Source organism: Lactuca saligna, chromosome 9 (genome assembly GCF_052625555.1).
Source record: "Lactuca saligna cultivar CGN05327 chromosome 9, ASM5262555v1, whole genome shotgun sequence".
NCBI classification, from domain to species: domain Eukaryota; kingdom Viridiplantae; phylum Streptophyta; class Magnoliopsida; order Asterales; family Asteraceae; genus Lactuca; species Lactuca saligna.
In genome coordinates, this window is record NC_136425.1 from 192,320,187 (window position 1) to 192,337,701 (window position 17,515).

The 17,515-nt window shown below is 38.4% G+C and overlaps 1 protein-coding gene and 1 non-coding gene across 3 annotated transcripts; both read right to left on the minus strand.

Annotated features, from left to right (window-relative positions):
* Positions 1-7,412: 7,412 nt before the first annotated feature.
* TRNAW-CCA (transfer RNA tryptophan (anticodon CCA)) lies at positions 7,413-7,484 on the minus strand. The gene has a single exon. It is a non-coding gene; the product is annotated as a tRNA-Trp (tRNA).
* A 314-nt stretch (positions 7,485-7,798) lies between these two features.
* LOC145015330 (MACPF domain-containing protein At4g24290-like) lies at positions 7,799-11,583 on the minus strand. Of its 2 annotated transcripts, none has more exons than XM_078973795.1 (7): positions 10,800-11,583; positions 10,403-10,641; positions 10,079-10,280; positions 9,682-9,750; positions 9,150-9,336; positions 8,900-9,066; positions 7,799-8,768 (listed from the first exon to the last, which is right to left on the minus strand). In XM_078973795.1, exons 1-7 carry the CDS (start codon positions 11,085-11,087, stop codon positions 8,073-8,075), a joined length of 1,848 nt encoding a protein of 615 aa, XP_078829921.1. In that variant the 5' UTR covers positions 11,088-11,583; the 3' UTR covers positions 7,799-8,072. The 2 variants fall into 2 exon arrangements, with proteins under 2 accessions (XP_078829921.1, XP_078829920.1); XM_078973794.1 differs by having other exon boundaries at positions 9,150-9,339.
* Positions 11,584-17,515: the final 5,932 nt, after the last annotated feature.

Sequence of the window (17,515 nt, forward strand, 5' to 3'; positions counted from 1 at the left end):
GGTCCTGCAACAAGCTGTGGACAGTTGGCCCGCATGTGACCAACCTGATGACACTGATAGCAAATCCTTATATCCTGGACTGGGGCTATCTGGAGGCAATTCCTTGCATAATTCCCCTCTCTCCCACACTTGCGGCACGCACCACCGGACCTACAAAATCTAGTGTGACCCTTCCCGCACTTTCCACAAGTGCGACTGCTCTAATCTCTCGACCTAGTATCAACGGTCTTGGACCGTTTCGGTGCTGGCTGTGACTGTGTCGGGGCCTGTCTCTGCTTCCTCAAATGTAGCTGAATCTCCAACTCACGCCGCCGAGCGACCTCTTGCAACTCCAGAAAAGTCTCGCACCTCTGCGTAGAAACAAACTGCATGATATCCCTCTTGAGCATACTCAGATATCGGGACATCTGAGCCTGCTCTGAAGCAAACTCCAGGCAAAACATCGACCTCTCAGTAAACATCCTGGTGATCTCCATCACTGAGTCTGTATCCTGCTTCAGCTCCAGGAACTCCTGATCTAACCTCTCCTTCTCAACCCGTGGAACATAACGGGTACCGAACATTTCCCGGAACTAATCCCATGAAACCGTAGCCCGTTGCGCATCCGAATATGACCCCGTGGTCAATCTCCACCAATCCTTCGCCCCGAGCCTCAACAGGTTCAGAGCACACCTCATTCTCTGATCAGCAGGGCATGAACACGTGAAGAAACACCCTTCCACATCTGACAATCATCTCATAGCGACAATCGGGTCCTGAACTCCATCGAAGGTAGGGGCTTCGTATTATCGAAGTCCCAATACTGAAAACCTCTACCGGCTCCTCCCCATTTCGTTGCTGCGGTAGCCGTCTCTGTAAGAGATGCATAGCGCTCATCAAAATATTCGACCATGGCGGTCTTGATCGACCCAAACAGTTCCGGCAACTCGGCCCGGAACATAGCAGCAACCTCATCATGCAGGATCTCACGAATCCTAGCATCCAACTCATCTGTGCTCATCGGACTGATAACCTTGGGTGGTGCTGATCAACCCTGATCGCCCTCTCCTGCTCCTGATCCTGACCCGGATCCACTCCCAGCATACCTCGTAACCACCATACTGAAGAACACCACAAACATCAGAAACCTCCCTCTAACCCGGGAAGTGACTCTCAACCCAGCCCTAGGGGTTGTGACTTCCTTGATACGCGTATGGGTCCTGTGCTTTCAGTAGTACGGGTCCATACTACCTTCCACGCCTACCCATATTTATATCAAGTATCACCACAACACCCTAGAAAGAACAGACGTAACAAGCACTCAACCCTCACTCCTGGAGGAATCACTGGAAATCTCATACAGAAAGAAACCCTAGGCTAGCAGACATCATAAACCAGGCAACTCTATCATGCAATTTCTTGAAGATCCCTAGCCTAGTACTAACATGCTGTTCTATCATATCACATAAACAAATAACTTGCATAGTATTTTGGGGTTACTTACTGGCTCTGACTGACCGTACCTCCGCATCCTCCTTTACTCATTTGAAATCCTTTTTTTTTTTTTTTTTAAATTCTCATTTTGAAAACTCTCCTTGATTCGAGATTGGATTCACACGAATGTTCCTCCAATTCACTCAAACCAAGGCTCTGATACCAACTTGTAACATCCAAAAACTCAAGCCAATTTAAACTTTTCAAAAACAACCCAAATTCATTAAGTTATTACGAAAAGGTTTTCAAAACATTTATTATCAGAGTATTCCCATAACCATAACATAAAACATAAACATGAGGAGCGGTATGATCACGTCTTTTCCTTGCCACGGTCTCCTGAAATACCGGAAACATTTAAACCACAATTGTAAGCCCGAAAGCTTAGTGAGATACCCCCAAAATACCAACCACATATACCATACACATAACAAGCCATATCATAACAGAACATAGAACAACCATGCACTTCGGGTCTACTGTGTGACTGGTCATCCGCATTGGGCCTTCAGTCCACCTGGTCCACCCTCCGAGTCTAGCCATATCCCTCGAGTCTGCAGTGTGGTTGGTCCGCCCGCACCGGGCCTTCAACCCACCTGGTCCACTCTTTGAGTCTGCAGTATGACTGGTCCGCCCTCATCGAGCCTTCAGTCGGCCTGGTCCACTCTCCGAGCCTCGGCATGTCTGGTCCTCCCTCGTGGGGCCTACAGCCTATCCGGACCGCTCGCGGGGCCTTCGGGATAATCGGTCCGCCCTGGGTATGTTGGCCTACAGCACAAAGCAGGAACCGCCTTAACCCAACCCCAATCAAACATCCGTGTGCACATAAACATATAACCACATAACAATTAATCATCAGTCACCCGATCTAGCAGATCATATACATAGCATACTCTAAACAAGATATCGACCTAACCGGCCACTAACGTATACCATCCTAACTACCAGGATGCAAGCATAGCAAAGCAATAACACAACAACATTGCCCGAATTACAATCCGATAAAGGGCCGGCCTTGGTGCCTTAGACCCTATTGATATAGTGAGGATAACTCACCTCACAATTGGTGACTGAAGAGATAAGATCACGTTGTTCCAACCTCCGACACAAACTCCACCACTGATAATACCAAAAGACTGAACTCAATAATTACCAAATTACCCCTAGAAGTCAACTCTTGGTCAAAGTCAAAGTCCTCAGTCAAAGTCAAACTTTATGACTGACTCTACTCGTCGAGTCAGCCCGCTGACTCATCGAGTCCCTATGCTGTGAAAACTCCCATATCGCGACCCAACTCGCCGAGTCGCCCCAAGACTCGCCGAGTCCCACGAACTCTGAGTCACCTCCTGTTCAACTCACCGAGTCGTCCCTCGACTCACCGATTCACATCTCAACCAAAACGGTTAGCACTTCGCGACTAGACTCGCCGAGTCCAAGGCAATCTTCAACAGACTCGTCGAGTTGTTCTTCCAACTCTTCGAGTTCCTTCCTTTCTTCATCCAACTCGCCGAGTACACCCATGTGACTCATCGAGTACCTCTAGTTCTTAATCCATATAGAGGCTTTCCAAGCCATGCAGGGTATCTAATCCATAGATCTACTCTTACACAAGCCATCCATCACGTAAAGTGGCAAACTTTACGTGAATCCAAGGAGATCTAAGCATAATACACTCTAGGCTAGGGTTTGGGACAAAAAGGCTTCATCAACAACTCTTGAACAAGGACTTTATGCTCTTTTGGATCATCACTACTCTAGATCTGAGGTAACAACCTCAGATCGAACCTCGAAACTCAAGATAGCACTAGGTATACTCCCAAAAATCCCACAAATGATAGATCTAGATGGATAACAGCTCAAGCAACGAATTATTACCTCAAGAGAAGACTCCAACATAAGAATAAGCCAAAACCTTGTAAACCCCCTTGCTCCAAGCCCCTTAATCTTCAAAGATCTCTTCAATAAAAACTCCTTCAAGATCCAAATGCTCTCTAATTCTCTCACAAACGAATATTAGGGTTTCTGGACTTCAAGGGAGAGTAAAGAGGCTGGGGAGAGGGTATTATGTTCTTTATATAGGGCTCAACCCCTGGGATTAGGGTTTTCTCCACACAGCACCAACTCGCCGAGTCCAACCACCGACTCGCCGAGTTGGCCACTTAACACGCGACCAGAATCGTGAACCTACTCGCCGAGTCTACCCATGGACTCGCCGAGTTGACCATCCACATTTTCACTTTGAACCTTAAACTCGCACTCCTAAACTCGGTATGTTACAGTCATCTCCAATGGCTTGTCCGTCCTCCTCCCACCATTCACGTGCCCTGTCCTTCAGGAGACAAGACGCCAGTCGAACCTTGTCCCCCTTGGTACATCTGCTGGTGCGGAATGCGTTAGCGACGTCCGCCAACCATCTGATGCTCGGAATAGGGTCCTGAGCCCTATGGTAGTCGGAAACTCTACAAGCTTTGAAATCCCTAAATGTCAGTGTGTGCGACCCCATCATGGCCGCAAACTCAGTGCGGAAAGCACTAAATCTCTCGTCTAGAAGCTCCAAAATACCCTCCTTGATCGTGTCGAATATCACAGGACTCTGATCCAGGATACTGCGCGTGATCTCAGAGGAGATGAACTCCCTAGTCTGGTCATCCAGCTGCCTGAATCCTGAGCCCGAGCCCGATCCCTCACCGGCACCTGAACTGCCGATTGGTCTAGTGCGTAAAACCAACATTCTGAAAAACACATCATAATAAATATCAGAATACTAATCATATCTCGAGGGATCATACATATACTACAAGTTCCTTGGATTCATTTTATCCTTCCTTGACTTGGGTATGGATCCTCTTCTTTCAGTAGTACGGGCCCATACTACTTTCCACATCTATCCATACTTTCCTCTAGAGCTGCCTTGACTTCACCAAGTCACTTCTACTACTACTGCTTCACGTGCTACTCTCAGCCTAGGCTTGCGCTAGGGTAATCACCATTCCACTATCCGCCTTACTAGCTTGTGAATACCATTACATATCACCAAGACTAGATAATTCTTCGAATAAGAGATCCTACCCTACAAAGGTTGGACTCAAACAAGAGCTGCGAAATAGAGCTAGACCTAACCTTTTGAAATTATTTAGTCCTCACAATATGTAACTTAACATATTCTTTTACAAGTGAGTAAAAGACAACTAGAACTCCTAAAAGCACAAAGCAAGCATCATTCAAGCATTGAGTAAACATAACCAAGCATATCTCATTCAGACCATCCCTGAATAATTTGTACTCGCATGCAATTTGTGAAGCTAAGATACATATAACAGGCATATAAGGCATCCTCCGTAGATCCTTAGCCCTAATCTAGCAATGAATTCTCATAAAGTTGATACACATATAACAAGCACATAAGGTATCCTTCCTAGATCCTTTGTCCTACTCTAGCATGCAGTTCTCATATCATAACATAAACTTGTATGGATAATTTGGGAGTACTTACTTAAGCTCGACTGATTGCATGCACCACACCCTTTTCTCTTTTTCAAAATTATTTTTTGCTTTTTCTAAAATTTATTTTCCCTTTCTCAAAGTCATTTTTATAAAAAGGCTTTCCTTTTGAAAATTTCTATACCAATTCCTTAGTTTGAGTTCAGACACACCCGAAAGTGTGACCAAATCCCTCAAACTAAGGCTCTGATACCAACTTGAAACATCCCAAAAAAACTATCCAAAATTTTCATTTTAAAATCATTAATAAAGGAAACATGAATACCAATCATCGTATAAAAACCATAAATCGTGTAACTCAAAATGACATAATATCTGTCAATGTATCAAATCATATCAAATATCAGAGTAACTAATCCCAGGCTAAAACTATGGTGTGTGTCAGGCAGTTATCCAGAGCTCTTCTCTTTGCTAGCCGAAGTACCTGAAACCAAAACTGAAAACTGTAAGCACGAAGTTTAGTGAGTCTCCCCAAACTACCACATACCATACATATAATACCATAATAACATACATTGGGCCTTGCCTACTTCATTGGGCCATGCCCAACATCAGACCGAAGTCCAACATTGGCCCCACTGGTATCGGGCCCCACCCGACATCAGACCGATGTCCGGTATACATATAACATAGAAACAAGCATATAACACACAAACATATAACATAAACATATAAGCATTCCTCGGGCTTGCCCGACATCGGACCGGAGTCCGGAACACATAACACATAACATATAAGCTAGATCTTCCTCGGGCTTGCCCCGACGTCAGACCGAAGTCCGAAACACATAAAGTAATACATGCAAGAATCACGAAGACAACAAGCATATAAACATTCCTCCGACTTTCCCCGACATCGGACCGAAGTCCAAAAACATATAACTACATCGGGCTAACCTCGGTATTGCTAACATACATAAACGGGCCGGCCTTGGTGCCTTAGACCCATTCCTATTGGAAGAGGACTTACCTCGCAAAGCTGACTGCTGAAATATCGAGTGAAGAATCTCCGATGGCTGCTCCCACGACTCGTCGACTATTATTCCCATAATAATACTTAGTCAAAACCTAATAATTCTCCTTAGGGTAAAATGACCATTTTACCACTGCTCAAAGTCAACACTTTGGTCAAAGTCAACCTTCCGGTTGACTCAACTCATCGAGTTGCCCCATCAACTCGCCGAGTCCTAGAATCTAAAATTGCGATTTAACTTGTCGGGTCATCCCCTGACTCGTCGAGCTCCTAGGCTACTCAGAGTCGTGATTTACCTAGTCAACTCGTCGAGTCCCTTCACCGACTCATCGAGTTCTAGCTTATACTAAAACGGGACAAACCAACTCAACTCGTCGAGTCCCTCTATGGACTCGCCGAGTTCCTCTGTCTGATTGAGCCATCTCAATGGATTAAGCTTTTAACCTTCAGATTGAAAATGACTTCCACATCATCTTCAATTACCCGCTATTAGTCCTTCTTAAAGGGTTTAGCTCAAACCCTAACTCTCTAGGACATAGATCTTGGTCTACAAGCCATAATACTCTAAACCAAAGCATATTATACTAGATCCAGGCCTTGGACATCAATTGGGCATGTAAAATTCCTAGCTTTCCTTCCATGCATGGCCTTTTAAGGCTAAAAAGGCCATAATAAAGTTTTTAAGCTAGCATGGGGTTTCTATGGTCATAAAGTTTGCACCTTTATGCCATGGAACCCCTTCTAGATCCCAGATCTGAAATTTAAGTCACTTGGGACGTCCAAATCCCAAAGACCAAGGTTCTTGAACCAAAACCTTCATAAAAATGGAAGTAGATCTAATAAATGAATGATCAAGTTAGACGCTTGATTACCAAAAAGTGATGAGGATGAAAGGAAATCTCTGGATATACAATCTTCTCCTTGAACCTTCTAGCTCCTTCTTTTTCTAGCTTTAAGAACACACAAAAACACTCAAGAATGGCTCAAACACTCACAAAATGCTCTAGGGTTTCGTGAATTAGGATTTAGGACTTGGAGGTTGGAAATGAGGCCAAAAGGTGGGGATTAAGATGCTTAAATAGGGTGCAAAACCCCGAAATTAGTAAGATGATTTGTATACAACAATTTTTCTCCATACACAACAATTAGTGTTTTAAAGTGTTGTAGTGTGTATACTCTATAATGCATAAATTGTTGTATATGACAAAAAATTGTTATGTGCGAATCATTTCCCCAAATATATGTTGCTGACAAGAATATATGTGCCTAAGGTGTATAACGAGGTAAATCACGTTTAAGTAATACACACTTGAATCAGAGTTTCTCTTTTTATATGCCGAGGAGGCCTTTTTATATGACGAGGAGGCAAAGGGATGTGTACAAATGATTCAAAGGAAAGTATACAAGAATAGTGCAAGGGTAATTTGTGAAAGTCCAAAAAAAGTATATGAGATGTTAAAGGGGATTGAACCCGACGTGAATCGAACACGCAACCTTCTGATCTGGAGTCAGACGCGCTACCATTGCGCCACGGATCCCTTTGCTTTAAGCGTTAAGCAATATTTATTTAATTTATCGACACAATATGAGTTCTGCAACTCCTCAGAAATCAGGCTTTATAAGTTATAACAGAGTCGATCAATTATGAAACTTCTTAATGCTTTTCAGATTGAAAATGACTTCCACATCATCTTCAATTACCAATTACGTAACCAAGTCTCTTATCTAATATTAAATTATATAATTACAAACAATTAAATGTAAGATTTTAAGTAAAATCCTCAAATTCCCCCTTTCCTTTCCTTTTAAGCTGAACTTATCTATTTCACCCACTAAATTCAAACATAAAATATTATCCAAATCACTTCATTTATAAATAAATTAGTCGAACACTGTCACCTTCGTACATACCATTGCAAATTGCTCGGAAAACCAACCCCCAACACCACAAATGTACCTTCTTTTCTTAACACATCACACAGGAAAAAAAAAAAAAAAAAACAAAAACAAAAAACCAAAGCCGAAACAGATATAACTAACGCAAATCACTTGAAAAAAAAAAACATTATATAACCTTAATATCTCCAAAATACAAAGTTCAAAACAACCTACAAACATATCATCACCTAATCCACCATTTCTTCTTCTTCTTCATCAGGCAATACCAAAGTCAACAAAGAATACTTGACCCGAAGCGAAATCTTTCCCTTATCCACAACAAGTCGGGCCCCAGACACAACCCAATACCCCGGGCTCTCTTGCGGGCCCCGCATCATCTCCGTTGTGTCCACAAACTTCAACAACTTCGGTGCTTGAACCGGGCCCGGTGGGCCCCCGGGATAAATAGCTGAGTTTATGTTAATGTCAACGGGTTGAGGTTGCGGTTTTAAGACCGCGGTAAAATGGTGGCTTATCAAAGTCGAAATGAGGCCGGATTTCCGGGCTAAGCCCGGGGACCCGTCCCATTCTGGATTCTTGGTTGCAGTGCAACCGAGAAGTTTTGAGAAGTGGAGACGTAAGAAGAGGACTTTTTTGAAGCCGTGGTCCCCTACATGTAAGTGGGCCCCGGTTACGATTGAGTGTTCGTCTTCGGATTCAACCGGGGCGGTGCAGACGTGGGAGAAGTGTTTCCATTGGACTTTTTCGTAGTAGCGGCGGTCGTCGGAATCGGAATTGTAGATTCCGGTTCCGGTTACGGAGTCTTCTAGTTGGAAGATTTTTGGGAGGGAGGAGAGGTGTTGCAGGTGGATTGCTAACCGGTTGCTTCTTTTACCTTCGAGGTAAAGCCGGAGTCCCGTTACGGGTCTCTTTCCTACATCAACCTATTTACCAAAAAGTAAAATGATTAGAAAGTAAATGACCATTTTGCCCTTATATTCCAAAATAAAACAAACTAAGTTGATAAGTGCTTAACCCATTAAGCTCATTGAGAAAAAAGAAAAGTTGAAATTACCGGATTGGTATTCACATAGAGCTTGGGCCCGAAAAAGCTGAACTGTAAAGACGCTGTACTTTGCTGCTTGCGTTGTGGGCCCAGGGGGAGATCACTGAACACCGGGGCCCACTGTCTCGGTAGCTGAAATTCCAAAAACTGATGGAGCTCTTCGATCGGTGGTTTATCTGTAAACAAAACCTTAAAGTTATTGTTTTAACTGAGAAATCAACCTAATCTGGGAAGAAGGGTAAAATGGTCATTTTCTCACAGCGTAAATAGAGATTTATGGCATGACTCAAGTATCCACTTCCCGAAACACCATTTAGCAAAGAGGTTATTGGAATGAAGGACATTGTGATCACATCTGGTTCTGATTGTACTGTATGTAACCATTCATTATGTTTTAAGTTCCTATCATCACTTCCACCTCTCCTTTTGCAAATGCTTACAAGATCCTGCTATCAATTGAAAACAATCAATTTTAGCAACATACTTTGATTTATTTGTGTATTGCAGCATCCTACTTTCATTTATTTATGTTATAGCATTCTAGTTTCTACTTTTTTTTTTTTTCTTATACCTTCAAAATCTACCAAACTAAGAAGTAAAAATTGCTTTTAATTTGCATTCCACTGCTATAACTGGGTAGAATTTTCAAAATATAATATGAAGAAATACAAGCAGGATGAAATAATGGACATATCAATGAAAGCATGTTGCTATTTCTTGCATTTAACCTTGAAACAAACGACAGAAATTCAGTTATATCATAGGAAAAAAAATTGCAAGAGGATAGATACCTCCTTATAAGTATAAGAGCTAGAGGGGTCTGTATCTGCGAACCTTAGTCTGTGCTCTCTGTTGTTATACTGAATCAAAAATAGCCTGATAAGATGATTATAAACAATCTAAAGAATAAACTACAAATAACAAAAATAGGCAAATTGTGGGAAATAGCAATATTGGCAATGTAGTTTTCTATATTACCCATAATAGCAACATACTTATATTACATTTGACAAGTTATTAATTATACACTGCTATTACCAAGAAAAAAAATGTAAGTACATTGCTATTATGGGTAAAGAAACATAAACACATTGTTATTAGGGTTAAAAAGTAAAGTAAATTGCCTATATTGGTACAAAAGAGTAAAGTAGGTTGCTATTTCCTGAAATTTGCTCATAACAAAAGTACCTTGTCATTTTGAGAAATGTGTTCAGAATCAATGATAAATTGTCCATCAGAGTCCACAAATCTTTTGTCTGCCATTGCCTTTAGCTTTTTCTGTACATCAGCAGGTTCAAGGGATGATGCATGCTGTTGTTTCATATATATAACATCTTTTCCACCCATTTTTACACCCACAATTATATGAGTGCCAAAAGTTTCAATAAACCTTCAAGAATAAACAGAAGAAGGAAGAAAAATAAATAATTTTATCAATGAATAAAAAGACAGATGACATATATATGTCTAGCATTGAAAGATTTAAGGGTATGAAAAGGTTTGAATCTAAACCTTGCTAACAAAGCAGGCTCCCATGAAGATGGAACAGCATTCTTGACATGATCACAGAGTACCATTTGAGATTTTTCTAATGCAACAGTGTACAAAGAGATGAAAACGCCATCAAAAGCTAGGGTTTTGGTACTGGATGCATCTTTCTGCCAACTTCCAGAAAATTCAAACATGGTGTTAAAGAGGCCTGAAGGAATTTTCCCAGTTAATGATATTTCCTGATTGAATTGCTCCGACATCTGCCCATAAAAAATGCAGAAACTTATATATTAAAGGCAAATTTATCCATTTCTAGAAAGAAATAGCATAAGGAAATTCAAACCGCATGATTAAAGCGGATACATCATTGCATATAAAGTAGTAATTAAAAGCACAAAAAAAGTAAAGTTATCCATACCTGCTGAAAAGAGAGAACATCAGACCGAAATCGAGTACGCTCGCCTTTATCACATTTGATGGATTTGGATACATTAGGGATTAGAAGACCACCAGGAAGCACAATGTCTCTACCTTCATCCTCCTCAATTTCGATCAAACGGCAATTTCGATTTTGATTAGCACCAACATCTGAGAAAGATTCACCTTTGCGATACTTAAGCCTCAGATCTAATGAGATATCATAACCACATCCAATCGATTGAATCGCAAATTTTGCAGCTTCAACAGCTGGAAGCTTGAGCGCCATTTTTAACTTGAAATCCTCCGAAGTCCGAGCAGAATGAATTTACTCTACAAATGCATCTCACCCAGTTTATATAAACCAGTGTTGTCTAACACACTTCAGCCGAAGTTAGCCCCACTTAAAACTCCATAGAAATGGACGTGTGGGTGTCGATTGAGTCGCTGCAAACACTTGCCAAACTTTGTTCTGCTATTTCATGCAAGATACCAGCAAAAACAACAGTAAATCCGGTTCAAGAGCGAGATTTCATCAAGAACCCTAGATGGTAGAGCTGGGTGTGAGATCTATGGAGTGATTCGAGGGATTTGGGGGTGGTAAGAAAAAAAAGCAGGGGCTAAAGTTGACTAAGACTTGAAGAGCTTTTGACCCACAAATCGTTCTTTAATTAATGATATTAAAAGGGAGAAAGGAATCCATTAACGAATTCGATGGTGGAATCGACAGGAGTGAAGTGATGATTTGGATATTGATTTATGAGCCAGACACGCAACCGAGCAGGGATGACAATGGGGATTTATAAAGGCGTTTTTATTTTTCAAAAATATTAATTGCTACATTAACAAATTAAAATATATTAAAAAATTTATAATATAGGGACCTTTTAAAAATGAGAAAATTTGTGATATAACAAAAAAAGAAAAGGATGTTAAAAGAAAATAACCAAGGAAAAATGGATTTTGGAAAATGACCAAAGGATCCGCAGAGCACTCTGTGCGGATCTATTAGCTACTCTGCGGAACCACTACACCTTTGCGAAATTGTTGTTTTTTTATTTTTTTCGTCTTTTTGTTTTCTTTTTTTTTGTTCATTTTCGTTTATTAATATATTTTTTTAAATACACTAATACCTTTTGTGATTATATAAATAATTTGACAAAAAAAATGTTAAAAATAATTAACTTATGTTCGATATCAGTCCATATAACTGTTTGAGAATCCACATAACCGTTATCAGCGGATCAGTATACACCTCTGCGGATCAGTGTATATCTCTACAGATCAGTGTACACCCTCCGCGGAACCATTAAATACTCTGCGGATCCTCTACAGCTCTGCGGAATTGCTGTTTTTTGATTTTTCTTTTCGTTTTTTCGTTTTATTTTTTGCGTTCATTTTCGTTTATTAATATTAATTTTTGTTAATACACTAATACCTTATGTGATTAAGTAAATAATTTGACAAAAAAATATTAAAAATAATAAACTTATGTTTGATATCAGTCCACAGAACTTTTTGGGAATCCACCCTTAGCGGATCCATTAAAGCTTGTGCGAATCTAGCTACAGCTCTACGGAATGTTGGTTTTTTAAATTTTTTAAATATTTTTTTAAATAACCTAATACAAACGAAATACATATAAATAACGTAATACGATAATTAGTGTATTTAAAAGAAAATTTAATATAAATAAACTAAAATTAATGCAAAAAAAAAAAACGAAAAAAAAACCTTTTTTTGTCAAATATTTACATAATAATAACATAATGTATTAGTGTATTTAAAAAAATAATATTAATAAACTAAAATTAACGCAAAAAAAATGAAAAAAAAATTGAAAAAAAAAAAACTACATTCCACAGAGGTGTAGCAAATCCGCAGAGGGCTTAATAGATTCGCAGAGGGTGCTCCGCGGATCCTTTAGTCAAAAATTAATAAAAAAAAAAACAAAAAAACAAAAAAAAAACTACATTCCGCAGATGTGTAGCAAATCCGCAGAGGGCTTAATAGATCCGCAGAGGGTGCTCTGCGGATCCTTTGGTCATTTTGTAAAATATATTTTTCCTTGGTTATTTTCTTCAAACCACCCCATTGTTTTTAGCTATTTTCTAAATTCTCTCTTTAAAAATTATTTTTGATACGGTTGTATTAATATCAATCTGTACATGCAAAAAGTAAAATAATATTAAAAAATATTAAAAACTCACGGGTGTAATTTGTCCACCCCATCTTTAACGATCTTTGTTGTATATAACTATCATATCAGTTTTTTTTACCTTTTTTTTATTTCATCCTTAAAGACTTAAACCATCTTTCATACATAAAAGATAGTATTATCTTTCTCTCTCTGATTTCCCACCCTTTTTGAAAATAAACAAAAACTAATAAGAACAAAATTTTACCAATAAAAATATGAAACTAATAATCAAAATAACATTTTATCAATAAAAAAGTACAACTAATTAATAATAAAAGTTATAACTAATAAAAAAAACAGTCATATATGTTTGGGTATATAGAATTTTGCAATATTCTTCACAGGATCCGACTAGTTGTTGTGAGTTTCTTTACAATGCAATTTTTGAAAATTATTTGGATTTATTTTCAGACCTTTTTGACCAGTTAGAAGTTTGTTTTCGTAAAAATAACATATTGTTTGACTTTTGTCTTGTATAATCATATTAGGTGATAGACCCATGTAAACATGGACATGAAAGTATTGATCTTCAAAACAAGTTCACTTAAATTTCACAACAAAAATAGATACTTACAGCATCGTGTGAACTTGTATACAATAAGATGTTTGTATTTACAGATATTAATGGTAAACTAAAGAGCACGTAATCATATATTTGTGATCTACACCTAGTCGGGTTGAGCTTCTAATGGAAATACCACTTTTGCTAAAGCAAAGAACATCTACTTGTCAGTCATATATAAATACAAAATCCAAACATGCCCAACCTAAACATGTACACAAATATATACGATATACCCATGGAGACTTACAAATACATGCACAAACTCAAGTTATTCACATCAACAAATATGTAATTTAACCATTAGACAAATTTTAAAGTTGCGTTATTCAAAAAACATATATTTAAAAACACAATCTAACCTTCTTTTTTTTTTTTTTTTGCAAAAATTAACCTAAACATCATCAACCTAGTCTTGATGAATCATTAGTTCATCTATACTGAATACAAGCTATTCTTTTAGATGCAGAAAATACACCAAATATTTTTCGCATATTTTTCTGATAATCTTCCGTACCCACCAACCATCTCTATGCCAAGTATAAATAATATATGATACTAAAGATAGAAAACTATCTTCATTGAGAAGAGTGAGATATTAATTAGACAATGAAGTCCGACTTTGTTGTATAAAAAATAATGTTTTCAATGAAAAAGATTATTCGAAACCCAGTTCTTAGCCGAAAACTTCGCCCCTATTGTCTATCTTGAATTATATTGTTAAATATTAAAGTATGAAGGGAGGCATGTTAGGGATTAGAAATTTGAATTTAACATAAATCCTAAATATTAAGCCATATTTATAATATTTTGTAACTATGTTAATATTAATATATATATATATATATATATATATATATATATATATATATATATATATATATATAGTGTTTTATAAATTTATTTTAAATGATATTATAATGTGGGAATATAATTAATGATTACAGTGCATTGACGTAAAGCTTTCGATGGTTATTATGTGAAATCATTACAAATATTAATCATTGAGATTGTATTGGAAATGCAATAGATTGAAATGAATCTTTTTCTCTTCATATATTTTAAACTCTCAAATCTTCAACACTAACTCAAACATTCAACCCTAATCTTGCCTCTCATAATTCCATATTCGGAAAAAGTCTTCCTCAAACAATGGTATGTATGTGATGACACCATGGACCCTTTGTGAGAACAATATTTATGTGCGTACAAGGTTTGAAAACTCAAACATGGAATTAACACTTAATCGATGTCTGCTTCTGATGTATTGGTCCAGTCAAGTCTAGTAAACTAGTCAAGACATGAAAATAGATAATCAATCAACAAAGTATTCAAGTAATAAATGAAGTAAACTTGAGTATGATCAATACAAAGGTAATTTAAGAACAAGAAGAATGTAAAGAAAGAGCTTTGACTTGAAAGAAATTTGAAAATGATGTGAAGAGAATAATTGTTATTCTTGGATTAATATTTTAATATCCAACTTTTGAAACAATCCCTCCTTAAATAGTGAAGGAGGAACATAGTACACACCATTAAAACATTCTAAGGATTAGATAATGATCGGTGTTTGGCAAACTGACATCTAAAAGATACACACGTCTTAGTCATATGAACTATTACATCAAAGTAAAGACAAAACGCATTAAATGCATGTACAGACTTTTGACTTCTGAACATCTTGATCTCGAAATGGATTTACCTTCGGAACTTCATCATATCTTGGACACAAGCTGACTTTGGAACTTGATTTCTTGGGATTGCTAGAGGTTCACTTTTCATGTATCAATAATCTCCCCTTAAGTGAACTTAGCAATCTTGTCAACTTAGTTGGCTTCTTCGTCTATGAACAGGTAAGCTTTGTAGAGCCAATCTTGAACTTCCAAATGACACTTGAGATGGTTGATGAACTTGACGTGGCTAGAGTAACTGGAGTAGATGGGTGCGTCTGTGGAGTACTCGTAGGGCTCAGATATAGGCTTGTGTAAAGGTCCACTTGAGAAGTTATGGCTTGTGACCAATTTTATGTTTCTACTAATTTATTAACTTGAGACCCCCCAGTAGCCCACATCTGATTTTCTTGGTATGGCCCAAAATCCGAATCGAATAACATGTATGCTTTTGTACCTTTTTCAAATCCAAGATGAACAGCCCTCTTGCTCTCTTCATCTAATTTCTTTAGATGACCCTTTGTTATCATCATATGTGCAACACACCCACACACCCTGAGATGCCCTACATTTGGTTTTCTACCGGTCTGCATTTCATATGGATTAGTATCTTTAAGTGCTTTGGTGTTTATGATGGGTTTTAAGCATAACAAACAAAAACCTATGCGTGCATGCAACCCTAATTTTCCCGATCTATGTTTTCTCTAATTGAACATACAACATTTGAAAATCAATTGGGAACCCCTAATACTACTAGTGTAATTTCGAAATAACTAAGAGGGTTAAGAAAAACATGTTGGATTAATGTCTAAGTCCATAACTATAATTGGTAAGACTTGACCCGACCCGGCATGGTCCATTTGGGTTGCATGGCATCATGCACTTGGATAGACTATAATGAGAGAAATAAGACACTTATGGTTATTAATATATTATAAGTTCTAGTATATTGATAATAAGAATAATAAGATTATTCAATTATTATTGATCAAGAATTAATTAAGTGTCACACCCCCGAACCAGATGGCGGAAACATCCGGGGGCTGTCGTGACTCAATTGAATACCATCACAATGAATATACATGAAACATAACATCATACATCACCAAGCATTGGAATAATACAAATGCTAGAGTTTACATTTAGTACATTGTTCCCTAACATTACATGCCCAAAAAGTAGATTGTTCGGTGCTAATTAAACAAGCAGCAAAACGTCACTGAGTACACTTATCCCTTCGTTTTATCTATTACCTGAGAATACAAGTATTTTGAAAAACGTCAACATATGAAATGTTGGTGAGTTCATAAGTAATGTTTGAAATCCAATGTTTGTATTGTTTCGAAAACCACCAGAAAATCCGATATTTTCTGAAAATAGTATAGCGTAAAAAAAAAGTGTGAAGATCCGTGAGTATGCTTGTTTGTTTTCTATAGATGTAAGCGTACGAGTTGTAAATTCGGCATGTAATTCGTAAGTGTATTAGTTGAAAACCCTAGGAAAACCCGACGTTTTCCTATCACTTTGCTTTAATTAGTTTATGTGTTGTTGTTTCGTTACATTAGAGGTATTCGTTGAGCTCCGGAGGCATTGAGTATACAGTGGGTTGTGAATTATTGTAACGTACGTTAATGAAAACGTCCAGTTGACAACCGTACTAGCGATCCCTTAGGCGTCGCTCGCACTTATTCACATAACTCAACCCTCCCGTACTTGTGTAGTCCCACGACCGAAGAGAAAAAGAGAAGGTGCGAAACCCTCGGTATTTCCCTACGTCGTTCAAGACCATTGCAATTGCGAAGGGCCCGAAGCCCAACCCGCAATCGTGAGTTCCCGACTTTACTAGCAGCACCGAAGGACCCTTGGGGACCAGCAGCACGTTTGCCATTGAAATTCCTTTTACACGCGGTTAAGTCATATTGGACCCAACTACATGTAAGCAAGTATCCTTTGGGCCTAAAGATCATGTCATCGGGCTAGCTAGGCTCAACGAGCATGATTTGCAACTTTTGGGCCTAAGGAATGTACGTCGACGTATTGAGTAATTCCACGAGAGTATAGAGTTCCGAGAGTTCCATATGTGTATTGAGCGTTGTAGTGTTAGTAGTTTTGGATTTGTTATTGATTCGAGACCGAATCAATTCGTTTAACAACGATTTTTGGTATTGTTGTGTATTGTGTCGGTAGTCGCGGTGCCAATATTTGATCAAGTTGCGTGTATTGAATTAGCCTTGAAAGTTTTCTGTTTTCAGCCCCTCATTGTTTGTAAAATTTACTTTTTCAAC